Raw genomic sequence first — 14,201 nt, forward strand, 5'->3', positions numbered from 1 at the left:
GGGGAGAGAAGAAAGGGAAAGGAACCAATGAGACACTAGAGATGGATAGATTGACAGGGATGCGGACCAATCGCCGCGCTCCTTCCCCCCGCCGCTCCCTCCCTCGCGGGCGGCGGGGCAGAGGGGGCGCTCCTCCCGCACCTTCCCCGTTGGTCTATCCCACTCCGGGCCGGGCGGGCTGGGTTGAGTGAGCGGCTCGGACCATTGCTCGCGGCGGGCGGGGGGGGCGCGGGCGAGGCGGAGGAGGAAGGAGCCGGCGAAGGAGGCGGGGGGGCGGTTTAAAGGGACAAGAGCCGTGCGGGCGCCGGCGGGGGAAGCCGGAGCGGCGGCGGGCGGGGACTCGCCCCCTTCCCCACACACGCCCGCTCGCACCGCGGCCGGGGTCGCCGCCGCCAGCGCCCCCATCCCCTCCCTTCCCCTCCGCCCGCCGCTTCCACAGCGGCCTCTATGAGGTAGAAGGGAGCGGCGGCCACTCCGGGGGCGGCAGCGGCCGCTACAGCCGCCGCCTCCTCCTTCTCCTCGCCTCAGAGCGCCCCATCTTTGTGTGTGCGGGAGAAGGGCGGGAGGGAGTGCGCGCTGCCCGCCCGCCGCGCTTTGTTCGGAGCCGGGGGGCCGTGGCGGAGCCCCGGCTCTATGTGCCAGCGGCTCCCCGGCGGCGGCGGCGTGAGGGGCCGGAGCCCCTGAGGGCGGGGGGGCCCCGGCCCGTGTCGGTGCTGCGGGGCGGGGGAAGGGGCCGGCTCGCTGCCCGCCGGCCCGGCCCGTGTGCGGGCGGATTGATGTGGGGGGGTCTGACATGAGTCCGCCGGCGGCCGGGTGCTGCCATGTGACCGGCTTCAAGGTGGAGAACTGGAAGCAGAACCTGCGGGCGATTTACCAGTGCTTCGTGTGGAGCGGCTCGGCCGAGACCAGGAAGCGCAAGGTACCGGGGGCGGCTCGCATCCACCCCCCTTCCCTTCCCTCCTTCCTTCCCTCCCTCCCCGACCCACCCGCCGCCGCCTCGGGGAGGGGACGGGTCCGGTCCCCCTCTAGCCCTCCCTCTTTCCCTCCCCACGGGGCAGGTGGGCCCGAGCTCCTGCACGCGGTCCCGGGGGAAGGGAGGAGGAAGCGCTCGGTGCCTCCGGGATGGCGAGGGGGGGCACCGGGATGGAGGAGGGAGCCAGCCCCGGCGGGGCCTCCCTCCCTGCCACCTGCCCCGCCGGCTTTTCCGCAGCGGGGCTGTTCCGCAGCGCCGCCGCTTCCTCCTCCTCCTCCTCCTCCTCCTCCTCCTCCTCCTCCTCCCGGAGGTTTCCCGGAATACCGGGGGGAGGGGAGGCCCGGGGCACCGGGCACGTCCGGCCTGTGGCGGAGCTTTGTGGAGCCCCGCGGGGCCGCGCCCGAGCCCGGGGGGCTGCGCGGAGTACAATGGCTGGGAGCGGGTCCCGGCGCCGGGGGCTGCGGCTGGCTCGGTTATGTGTGTGGTTTTCCTTAAAAAGGAAAAAAAAAAAAAAAAACAAATCCAAAAAAAACTACCAAAGCTGTTCGTGCTGATAATCCACTTGGAAAAGGGGATTCCTGCTCTGGTGGGGCAGGGGAAGGGAACTGGTTCAGCCTGGAGTACGGGGAAGGGCAGGAGGGGTTTGCTCTGGGAGCTGTTGGCGCCTGGGAAAAAATCCCTGTAAACCAGGCAAAAAGCAGGAAAGCTTTTCCTTACCTATCTCCTATAATAACATCCTTATACCCATGCATGTTTCTCTGGGGTTGGTCTATGCACTGTGCAACTAATTACTGTTTTTCCCTAGAATCAACTAGTTTTTACTTCAAAGTGACTTGGCAGATTTCTGTCAGTCGTCGCATTGGTGACTGAGGAGGGGAAGGCAGCAGCTGCACGGGGCAAAACTTGGGGTTTGGGACAGCACGGATTGTGTTTTTGTTGGAACAACCCATTGAAAACTTCCTGATCCCAGTGCTTTGCATTAAGCTGCTCAGCTTATTATTTGTAATAGAACTAGAGCATGAAGGATGGACTTAAAGGGTGAGGTGCCAAACCATTTCTCTGTGTTCAGTTCATGTTCTCAGGATGATCCAATTTCCCAATTTTTTTACCTAAAGAGGAAAAAATGGAATCTGAGAAGAAATACGTGTTAAATGGATTTAATTACTTGATAGCCCTGCAAAGTATAGCCAGACTTGTTTTAAATACCTTACAATTCCCTACAGGTCAATATTATGGAGTATATTAGTCAAAATCTGGGTTTATTTAGCCTATAGCATGTTAAAATACAAATTGGGATATAGTTGATGGTGCTTTCAGCTCAAATGGAGAAAAAATCGTGTCTGTGCTGTGGAAGAAAAAAATGGCAAGTGAGGTATGAAGATGTCTCAGACAAATATAAAGCAAATGCTATGTGGAAGAATGAAAGTAAAATTTCATAAGCAAAATTACCTTTTTCTAAACATGGAGCATCCTGTGTAACCTGCATACCTCTTGTGTGCTGCAACAGCTTTTTCCTTCTGAAATCTAATGTAGGGATGTGTTCATCATTGCTTGAGAAAACAGCTGAAAATACAGAATATTCTATTGTAATCAATCTGTTCTCACTTCCTCTTTGTACAGCCAGGCTCATAAAGTAGAACAGGATTGTTTCAAAATTATCTGTCATCCCAGGGAAAACACCAGTTTTCCTAATACATGCTAAAAATGCTTTTCCCCCCGCTTTTTTTTTAAAGCAGGTTGCCAGCATGAAAACAGTTTCTGAATCCGGCCCACCTGAAATATGTGGGTGTACATGATCAATATGGGGGAACATTTTGGGTAGCTAAATTGGGATCCAATTCCCTGTGTATGTTTGTAAGGACTGAAAACAAGTCTATAAATGACAGTTATGGTACTTTATTCACCCTTTCTCTATATGAACATGAGACCTTCAATGGAATTTTAATTCACTGAAATTCTCTGTACAGATGTTTGCCTGACAGTTTTACATGTAAAATTAGAAAAAGGATGTTTTCTGTTTGGTGGCAGATTTATAGTCTAATAACTAGAAATAAAATTAGCTAGAAATAACTAGAAATAAAATTAGGATAGTCCATATAACTTGAAAACAATCCTTTGTCCTTTAATAGTTTACATACACGTATATTATGTATAAGTATATGTATATTCTAGGAGCAAGCTGTGACTGCTTAAGAGCACCTGTTTATTGGTGAAGATTCTTCTTAATCCTAATAATCAAAATGACAAGGCCAAATTAAAGGTTTATTAGCAAGTGATATTCTTTTTATTACATGATCAAGGACAGTCACATTATATGTTTATCACAGAAACATTCCATATATGTAATTGGTCTTTATGGAAGGCACTGGGCAGTTTAACTGTTGTTCAGATGAAGGTAGGTATAAAAATGCTTTGGCTGTTGGTGAGAGCCAGATGTAAATGGTTCTGGTTCTAGAATGGTAACTACTATCCCTCCTAAGCCTGTCTTAAAAATCCAGGGAGCATTGGGAACTGCAGGGGGCAGAAAGGGTCTGTTCTCCTGCTGTACCTACACTGCGTTGTGCCTTGGCAGACCATTTTAGTGCTGTGCTATTCGGTTTTAATACGCACCTTTTCTGTGAATAAGCTTTTACGAGCTCCAGCTCGCGCTTCAGTTTGCTTTACAGCCAGTGCTTCCAGCAGAATGGCTCTAAAACCTGCTTTATAGTGGGAAAGCTGTCTCCTGAACGTGTATGTCAATCCTCAGTCAGAACCAAGAGGTAATTATGGATGTGTCTTTGTAGGCACTGGGGTTCTGGTGAAGATTTTGGGAATGTGTTTGCTCCCGAAGCATTGGCTACGCCAGGATTTGAGCTGTCATCACGGTGCATTGTTGTATCCACATGGAGGAGCGAGGCTGTGACTTGCCTCATCTCACTGCATCTTGGCCAAACTCAAATGCAGCACTCGTACAAGCTGTTCTAGGCACAGGGCTTGCCGTGGTGTAATTGTGTTGCTGGTGGTGAAGTCTAAGCAAAGACAAAACTGTCACGCTGGAGAGTGGAACAGAGGGAGAGGGAGAAATCCAAAGACTGACTCTTGAAATTGTAGTTATTGTGATTAAAAGTTGGAGCTAGGTTTTAGAGCTCAAGCTGTGTGTGAAGTGACATAAAATTAGGGAGGCCTGTTTCATTGTTGGGGCTTTGACTTGTAACTCTTGATTTTTAATTTGCTGTAGTTAGAATCTGTTTAATAACCTGGTGGCAAAGCTTGTGTTTCTGTAGGTCATGGACTTTACCTTGAATATTTTGATGTGAAAATTACCTCGTGCTTAATTAAATAACACTCTAAAAGAGGTCCTTAAATTTGTCACCACTACTCCCCATTCAGGAATTACAGAGCAGACAGCGGATGCTGAAAAGGCTTGTGCCAGACCTTCGTGTCAGTTTCTTCCATTTTTTCCGTAGGGTCACACTTGAAACACTTGGCTTATTCCTTTAGAATTACAGATGAGAAAAATCTGTTTTGCAGTGCTGAATGTAGCTTTTGTCCCCATCAGTGAGCAATTACATATGTAGATACATCTTTGTGTCCAGGAGTTGGTAAGTAATGGTTTCATTGCTGGAAGGGCAACTGAATTTATGATTAAATTCCCTCTTCCTGGACTATACGCCTTGGAGGAAAACTGTCTCATTCTGAATGGTTATTACTATCACTGCCCTGAAAAGGCTCCTCATGATAAAAGTAAACTGGTCATTGTGACCACAGTCGTGATATGCACAAGGTTCTGTGTGGAATTTCAGAATGTTTGTTCAGTGCTTCAGCCAATAGATCAAAGAATAATTGCCTGTCAGGGGCTGTGCACTCTCACTGACAGCAGCTGCATTCTGGCATATTTTTGCCTGTTTGAGAGCCTCTCTTGTTTTTCCCATTATTCTCTTTACACGGATCCTACAGACCAACTCTTCCTTTCAGATATGAAGAAACATTTGCTTTTATAGGTGATGTCTTCGTCAGGTATCATTCTCCCCATGAACTTGTGACTTCAGTGTGTGGTTCCTTGTAATATTTTGACAGATAATCAATTTTTAGACTTAAACCTGAAATTACTTAGGTTCCTTTCCTAACTTTCAAAGTTTAAAAGGTTAAAATAACATAGCAGATAACTGCCGTGTCATGTTTTCAGTGGCAAGTGTTTTGGTTCACAGTCTAAATCAGTGTGTCATGTTCTTGCTAAAGTGACCTTGCAGTCTTCAAGGTAAGCTACTGGTGGAACTTCTCATCTTGTACCTCTTGAGGCACATTTGCTCCCTGAGGGCCTTGTCCCACGTACCTGTCCAGGAACAGGGAGGTGTTGCTTAGGTGATTTGCTTTGTACTGTAACAGGCTGGCCAGGAACCTCACCAGGCTGTGCCATCTTTGCAGGCTTGGTTTTTGGATTGCTTAAATTAACAAGGAAATCTTAGCTTGTTTTTCTTTAACGTTTTTAGCATGTGCACCAAACTTCTGGATTGCAAATCCTGTGGAGCATTTGAAAGAGGAGTCCAGGATTCAAGAAGCATGTCTCTTTTTTCAGCTGCGTACTCTGCTGTGGCTGCCTAAGTGACCTGTCTGATTGACTCAGGAAGGATGTTCTTCTTTGCCTTGTGCTGTGGGAACTGCCTTCTCCCTGAAAGCCCATGAGAAGTGTCAAAGTCAACTGCAAGCTTCATTGTTCAGGAGGTCTCCAGTTTCATACCTGAGCAATCTTCCTTAGTTCTTAACAACTAAGGATTTAAAAGGTCCTTAGACCTGCTGAAGGTAATGTTCTCTTTCCTCTCAGTGTGAAGACGTGACCTTTGGTGTGAGAGATTCCCAGACTTGAGATTTTAGCTCTCTACCCAGCAAAGTCTGGTGTACATGGGACATGCCAGATTGAGAATGTTCCATTGAGTTTATGTCTCTGGTGCTGAAGAACATGATACAAGATCTTCCTCTTCCTAGTGCTGCTAAGCCTTATTTTGTACCATGGTCTTTTTTAAATAGTTTGTTGGCTTCTGGGCCAAAGGTTAGGAATTAGTCTTGCACCATGAACTTGAAGGTAGTGAATAGCAGTTCTTAAGCTGTGGGATCTGAACCATCAGGACTTCCGTTTTTTAGCATGGATGGGAGAGACAGTAAATGCAGTTTTCTCCCTCCTTGTGTTTTTTCCCTGTTGTAGAGCAGGAAGATGGATCTGCACAAGCTGATGAAGTAAAAAATAGGGATAATTGGACAAGGAGGCTTATTTCTTTTTTTCTGTAGTCTTATCAGCAGTCAAAGGTTTGCTCATAGCCAAGCTGTTTGTAAGAGTAGTTATAGCATCTCTTTAATTTTGTCTGCAGTCAATGATTTTATTTGCTTAATGCTGAAAGCTTTTAAACTGTAATGACAGCGAGTAGTGTGAAGGTGAGGAGGGTGGAATGGCTTTGTTTGATTTGCTGGACTATGTGTTGAGCTTTATTTTAAGCCATCAAAGCTTTAAACCCAAACAAAGGTTAGGTGATAGCCTCATTTTTGTTTCAAATAATCTTTAGGTGAAACCAGAGCTGCAAATTGCTTGCAAACCTTGTACTCTCCTCTCATTTGAGGATTTTCTGTTCCAGAAACTGATGTAACAAATTTAGAGGCAAATGTTACAGACTGGTGCTAGAAGTTTTCTGCTTGTGTATTGCTGACTCTCCTCCTCCTTGAGCAAAAAAAAAGTGTTTTCCTTTGGGATGGACTCTGGGGATCCTTCTTTGTAACAAATGCTCTTGCAACTGTTAGTTTGATTCCCAGTGGTGGCTGATTTGTTTTAAACCAGAGAAACATTAACTCAGTTTAAAACCTTGTGTTTCCCACATTAAACCAGTTACCCATAGTTTTTTCTGTTCATGTGCAGATCTATGAATTCTTATGACCTGTGAATTCTTATGAAGAAACTGGTTTATTTCTGTCTTTTTCCTGGTAGATATAGGACTTTTCTTATTAGCCACACCTTTCTGTTTCATTTGACTGACAGTTACTTTAAAACTGTGGGTTTTGCTTTTTATTACTTACATTCTCATGTTTCTCCCAGTGTTTGTAAAATGTGTCTAGCCCACAGCAGCACCCAAGGTGAGGAGATACATATATCCTCTTATTATACATGAGGTATAGTGGCATCAGGAGAAAGGCAGTCTGAAAGTGACCCATAAACATCTCACTGGCCTGTTCAAAGCATTATTAAAAAAGAAGTTATTTTCTCCCCACCATGCAAAGAGCCACTGTTAGAACCTTTCTAGACTTGGACAGAAAGAGCTGCTTAGAGCCACTGTCTCCAGCCTCTTGTTAACCTGTGGACAATGGAGCAAGTGAGTGAAATGCTCTAATGACATTATAGTTTATTCTGTTATCCTGGACTGTGTTGTCAGCAAGCAGTGTTGGAGTCTAGGGAGAGCCATATGTTACCCAAGAGGCCTGAACTGGGAACCTTTCCTTAGCAGAAGCAGTTCTAGAAGCTGATAGATCTGTTCTGACTGAATAGAAGCTCTGTCTTGGTAGTTGTATTCTCTTACATATTGATTTGGCAGTCCTTTATGTACACTCGGCTTAATTCAAGCTAAGAACTTTGCTGCATTAGCTGGTAATAGAATCAATGTTGTAAAGAGTTACTCCTTGCAAAATTGACCTGCATTAGGTTTGGGATTGGGACCATATAATGCACAACAGCTCAAGAACAATCTGTGGTTTACTTTAGTGTTGGAGCAGCTGCCATGGTGCTGATCTCTCTCATTTAAGAAAAAGAATCATTTTATCTGTCTCAAGACCTATTTGAGATCTGTAAAGTGAACTGTTACCAGACACCAGTTGACTCGAAGTAACCTGAGATTCACTTTATCAGTTGATAACTGATTAGCAGCAAGCAGTCTGTCACATTCTTTTGTGTGTGGAATGCAGCAAATACTCCACTTTAGATTTTCCATTTCTCTATTTAATTAGAATGTTCCTTTAGGTTTGGTTTTATTTATCTTAAAACCTCTCAGTGATATGTAAAACTAATATAAAACCCATAATTTATATTTTTTTTTTTTGCCTATGCTACTTTTAAAGTTGGTAAAGAGAACTTTTTCCCCTCCTCTTATTCTTCCTTTCCTGTGTGTAATGGAGCTTGAAATTAACGTGGCTTTTCTTGTCTACCTCTTGCATAGTATCACTGGTGATGTCAGCATATCCCTGGTGGGAAATATATCCGTGAAGATCTACAGTGCACTAAATTTGTCATTGAATGAAAAAAATGGGTATTAGACAAGGTGAAACTTGAAAAAAAAGAGAAAAAAGTGGATATTGGTAAAAAGAGTTGTTTTCAGCACTACTTAAAATGTTGTCTTTTCAATGTAACTTTTGAGGGCTAGTGCAAGTTTTCGTGTCCTGACACAAATTCTGACATTAAACATGACAAATGTATTAAATATCCTCATATTTCAAGTAGTGGTGAGAGGCAGCTCCCTAACTGACACTGCTTGGTAGTAAGTCTCAAGACAGAACTGGGATTTGACTGGGCTTAAATGGTCTTGTCCTGGTACCATGCTGGTTTTGCTGTGGTTGTTTTGAACACACAGCTGAGCTCTTCTGCACATACATGTAAGATAGGGAAATGTAACTATTAATACACTCAGTGAGTTCTGTTTATGTAGAATTAAGATGTAGAGATCGTTAATCTACATTTCATTCAAGAGATCATTGGAGTATCTCCTCTTTGTCATTAGTGCCTTCATTTGGAGTTCTGTGTTGCAGCTCTTCCCTAGTATATTAAACCAAGTTTTCATCCATTAATCCATAGCTTAAAGTGTATTATATTAATCCATAGTTTAAAGTGTTTTATATTTAAAAATCACCTATTTATTAGTCCCTTTAGTTTTCTTAAACACATAAAAGAGCCTCCAGTATTTGACTGAAGTTTAGTGATGGGGATGATGGAGTATCAAACACCCCTGTGGCACCAAGTTCCATTTGCCTCACTTGTCACTCAGAAGTTCATGTATCCAAGTAGCCCCTTTTAAATAGGGTTTGGCTTTGGATTCATCTCACTGAATTGACTGCCAGGGCTTTTATATGTATGTTTTGCTTCTGTTTTTAAAGGGCTTTTGTTTTTGCATCAAGTACAGACTTGAATTACTTCAGTGTTTATCAGCACAAGGAGAGAAAGCAGCAGTTTATAAGCTTTATTTTTGCCTACCTCCTTCTTGCCAACTTCTATTTAAAAAGTATCTTTTCCTCCTTGTGTCTTTCTTCAACCTGATGTTATTTCAGAAAATTTTTCTAATTACAGTTTGTACTTCTGTCCTCTTCAATCAGCCTCGTTGTTGCATTGCACGACAGATTTTAAGGGACCTTGTCTACAATATACTTGGTAAATAAAGGTGAAATTTATTGCCCAGCAGATGTATGACAGCTCAGTAAGTGCAGACAGCTGAGATAGCTGACTGATTTCAGTACCTTGTTTGTGTTAGATGAGCTTTTGTGACCTCTGCCCTCCAGAGACAAATGCAAAATTTGTCTTAAGGTTTTATGTTTTTCTTTGCTGTGCTTCATTATTTTCATATTACTGCCCAGTTTTGCTCTTAACTGGATCTCTGTCCTGTTGGCAGCTGGTGGCCAGAGTGAAGCTCTCATTCACATTGGCCTCTGTGCACTGCTGACTTCTGCCATGCTCTCTCAGCAAGCATCCCCTCCTGAGAGCTTAGTATTGGAAATGTTTATCTGCATGATGAACACTCAGTTCTCTGGTCACTCAGGACTACATCTTGACTACGTCTTTGGGTGTGGGATAATCTTGATGTGGAGAACAGGATGAGAAATGCTGTGAAAATAATTTCAAAATTCCTGCAGTTCTGTGCATAAAGAGGAACAAGACTCTCCTCTGTCATGATGAGGCTGTTCCCTAAGGAAATTTATCTTATACTGTGTTCAGCATAATTTTATCTTACTGCCCTTCGTGATGTATTTCCTTGTCACATAGTAGTTCTGCTACTTAGAACTTCTCTTGCTATGCAAGTTCCAGAGTTACCCCAATAAATTAAATTTGTTTTCTGCTTGTCTTTGTAATAATTATATACTTATTGAGAGATTTTGGAGAGTAGATTTTTTTTGTCTGCCTTAGGCCGTGTGCTGCAAAAATCTGACTGTAGAAAAACAGAACTCCGATTTTGCAGTAACCTGAGGAATTACTTTATTACAGCAATTCTTTATAAAGCAATTCTTTGTAAGCACGTTGTACCTGTATGTTGATACTGGCAGACAAGTTGTTTTATGCAGTGGTGAAACGGATGTTAAGGAGAAGGTGAGTTGGCAAATCTGACAAGTCTTAAAATCTTGAATTGAAATTTGGAAACTAGTTATAGGTATGGGTTCCAGTGAGACACAAGTACATGATGGAATTGGTAAATGGTTTGGGTGAGAAGAATGCCACTGGGGTAAAGGACAGGCAGTATTTGATTTATCAGAGAAAAGCAAGAAATGTGAAATTTGTGCATTATCTTGGAGACTGGTGAGTGAAGAACATGAAATCCATCTCTTTAGCTCTGGGTGAACAAGTGTCTTTCCTTAATTGTGTAAGGAATTACCAGCTCTGGGCATGTTCCTGCTGTTGTGCCACTGCTGTGTCATGTTTGTGTGGTTGTGCCATGAACCAGAAAGAGCAGATAAAGATGAAAATTATTTTTTCCTCCTCTTAGTGATACTTGACCAACCTGAGTAGTGACACTGGGAGGCTGCATGTGGCAGCTTGAATAATTGCTGCTGTGCTCTGGACTGTGCCCGTGACAGACCATGTGTGAGTGTTGTCCTAATGGTGGCTTCTTCTGTAAAGAGTTTCTAATACCAACTTAATCCAGAAGGTTCTCTGAAGGCACCTCTGCAAGTGCTGCAGTGGTGTGCTTGTATCTCCTTTTCTCACTGGCGTGTGCTGAGCCTGATACATGAAACTTGTCTTATGTCTGCAATTGTTGGAACTTACTCCTGTATGCAAATAAGTTACCCCAGTTTCCTTGTGAAAAATAAATGAATCAGGGAGTGTAGAATGCCTGTAATCTGTGATCAGCTATTACAGTAAATCTACTTTTCATATTATGTTTAATTTAATGAAATGAATAGTGTTTTTCCAAATAATCAAGTTATGAGCCGCTTCTGTCCCTCTTTAAATAGGCCCGTCTCTAAGTTAAGATTTCTGTCTTTTCTAATCAAGCTCTAGTAAGCTGACGTAACTTTTTTGTTGGTTTAAAGCATGTGGTCATGGGCCGTGTGCCTAGATCATGCTCCTGCTGCATGTAGTTGAGGATGATGGGATAATGGGACTGTAAATTATCTCTTTATGGTGCTGGTTTTCCTCTGGCCTCCTCCCTTGTGCAGTGTGGAGCAGCCCCAAGGCTGTTCCGAGTGGTGCCAGCTGGCTGGAGCCCTGGGGGCCACTGTGCCAGATGGAGACAGCAGCACTCCAGTGAAAGCCAAACGTGCTTCCCGGGGTCGTGGGGAGGTGCAGCCTCTGCAACCCCGCCAGGGATCCCTGGGCAAGAGCTGTCCTGGGACTCAGTTACTCCTCTGCTGGTGCAGCTGTGGAAAGGACTGGGCTAGGGCATCTGTCAGGCTTTTTTTTTTTTTTTTTTGGAGTAGATTCATAATTCAGTATTCAGCTATTAAACATTTTCAATGTGATAGCATCTCCTTTTTTCTTGTTTATGCTTCTGTACTCTATCTGTGAAATGTTCAATTCTATGGCATGTACAGATGCTTGGTATTGAAACCGATTTTTTCAATTTGATTAAGTGTGGTGGTTCCTGATGTGTTGTCCTGCTTTTTTCCTGACTGCCAAAAAATGCTGTTATCCATAAGATACTCAGACTAGAAACAGCTTGTTAATGCTGTTTTTTTTTTTTCACTAAAATGAAACAAAACCCCAAACCCTTCATTCCATTGTCTGAAATGACAACTTCAGATATGCTCAAAAATAAAAGAATCCGTTCATTTGCCTAGTTGACTTTATAGTTTGTATTGAAAGAATCTATTTCTTAGAGTGCCATTGAAATCAGTTGTTGGTGTTACTGCATTGTATTCAGCCCTGTGGCTTTTCTTCTATTCTAGAACAATCTTAGTGTAGAATAACCTCATCTGCACAAGATGTACCCCACAAAACCCATGTGTTTGAATATTCCCATCTTGTGGAGATGAGGACAATAAATGGGTGAATCTCTCTGAAGACTCCAATTCTCTGGTGGCTGTTCAAACAGGTATTTGTTCTGTAAAGAAGCTGAGATACACCAACCTACCCAATGTTTCTTCACTCTCTTGACCGAGAAGTTTTTGTTCTTATCGACCATTAATACAGCTCACACTTCTAATCCAGGAACCCAGAATAGCTGCCAAGTCTGGATTTTACTGTGGTGGCATTTGCTACACAGGTAGTTGGTATAACCCACCATGCAGAATTGCAGCTGAAACCCCCTGTGAGCTGAGGTTTTAGGCAGATATTTCAAGTGTCTGATTTAAATAAGGTAATAAACCAAACTTGATAGAATGTACAAAAGACTTACTGGAAGAACAATATATTTGGAGTCAACTCTCCCTGTCAATCTCCAGAAGTGGATATGAGTGGGAATAGGAAAGGAAGGATGTGCCTTGTAGCTCCCTTGCTCTGATGATTGTGCTAGAGGAGTGGAATACAAGAAGGGACCACAGAAAGTGTTAGTTACCATATTCCAGCCTAAATAGTATTTATCTCTGCTCTTTGAGAAAGAATGGTAGTGTTTTTGTGATCTCTTAGGATATGACAAAGATTTGGGAGTGATCATTCAGTCTTGTATTAGTAAGGCAAGTGATTTAAGGCTGAGTCTATCCTAAAGGACACACCAGCTTGAGGTAATGAAGCAGTGGGAAGAAATGTATACTGAGAAATAATTTAAAGGCTTTAGATGCATTTCCCTGGTTTCTTTACAAAGTAGATTTTTTCAAAGTGACCTTCATTTTCAGGAACTGTTTCTACTCAGTGTGTGCTCCTCTTTGCTACACAATATTTCTGGTACCTTTTTGCTTGGAGAAACTTCAAATCACAGGGAATTGGAGGTAATTTCTTAGCAAGGTAGTAAATGATCTGTAATCGCTTCCTTACAAAATTCTTAACACTTATGGTTCTCTTAATTCTCTCTTTTGCAGGTGTCTTATATCTACTTACAGGTATCTGAAATAAAGCTTTTCAAGGAAATTGTGAGATTTTCCTTTGTCATGCAGAAAGAAAACTCTGTTCTATGTAAACCCTTGCTGAATGTGATGCCTGCAAGACTATTCCTGTCACTTTAAATACTTTTATATCCAGCTACTACTAATAGTTAGTGAATTAGTTTTCTTTCAAGATATGAAATCCTTTTGTCCTGCTCTTCCTCAGTGCTGAATCCCTTAACCTCACCAATTCATATGTTTCATCTCACACTGCTTAAAGTATTTCCTTCAAGTTAAGGTCTTGAAAGTAGAGCACATAATATGTGAAATCAACTCTCACCAGCATTAATGTACTTTTCTTCTGGTTCATGAAGCAAAGAGATTGCATTAGAATTGAAACTGATGATTGGTGGAATTTCCAAACTGTTTATTGAAAAAAAATTAGCGAACCATATCAAAGAGCAGAAGTCATGCTTTAGTTCTGTCAATTCTGAAGAGCAGAAGAAGGTTTAAGTGTGGTGTGTGTTCAGACAAGGAGATTCCACTATGTGCTCTTCAGCTTTGTCCTTCACTTCTTCTACAGGTTTTGCTTTAAGAACTTGTAGTAAGGAGCTTTGGTTCCAGGTTTCTTTGTGGTTTATTAGGTGGAAAAGTGGAATGGATGACCAGGAGTCTACTTAGCAGGGATGGTTTTTGATGTAATTTCCTCTCTGACCTTCCAGTGAGGCCAAAGCTGGTTTTGAACCTGCCCTTAACTCACAAGTAACGGTGAGTTCTGCTGCAGAGCACACAAGATCTGACAGACTTTGTGAGGTCCTGAGTTGGACTCAGTGGTCACACCAAGCTTTCAGTGTCACTTATTTCACATCAGCTTGACTGGTTACTTCAATGTTTTTGGTTTGACTGGTTACTTCCATGTTTTTGTGTTAAGCTGGAGGAATCTGGTGCATTGTTTCCTGACTTTTGTTCTGTATCTGTTGTTTGAAGCACATCCTCTATGACAGCGCCTTGTTTTCAATGGCTACTTTTTTCTTTATTTTTTTTTTCTTCCATACCATGA

The 14,201-nt window shown here is 43.1% G+C and overlaps 1 protein-coding gene across 3 annotated transcripts in view; it reads left to right on the top strand.

The window, feature by feature from the left end:
• Positions 1–699: 699 nt before the first annotated feature.
• USP22 (ubiquitin specific peptidase 22) overlaps positions 700–14,201 on the top strand; it is an 88,170-nt gene continuing 74,668 nt past the window's right edge. The window contains exon 1 of one of the 3 annotated variants that reach the window (XM_021549780.3): positions 700–919. In XM_021549780.3, the coding sequence (XP_021405455.1) occupies positions 794–919 (126 nt within the window). In that variant the 5' untranslated portion in view covers positions 700–793. Of the gene's footprint in view, positions 920–5,619; positions 5,753–14,201 lie in introns of those variants that run through there. The other 2 variants (XM_021549797.3, XM_021549787.3) reach the window with 2 other exon arrangements.

The sequence above is a fragment of the Lonchura striata genome, chromosome 16, assembly GCF_046129695.1.
Source record: "Lonchura striata isolate bLonStr1 chromosome 16, bLonStr1.mat, whole genome shotgun sequence".
NCBI lineage: Eukaryota > Metazoa > Chordata > Aves > Passeriformes > Estrildidae > Lonchura > Lonchura striata.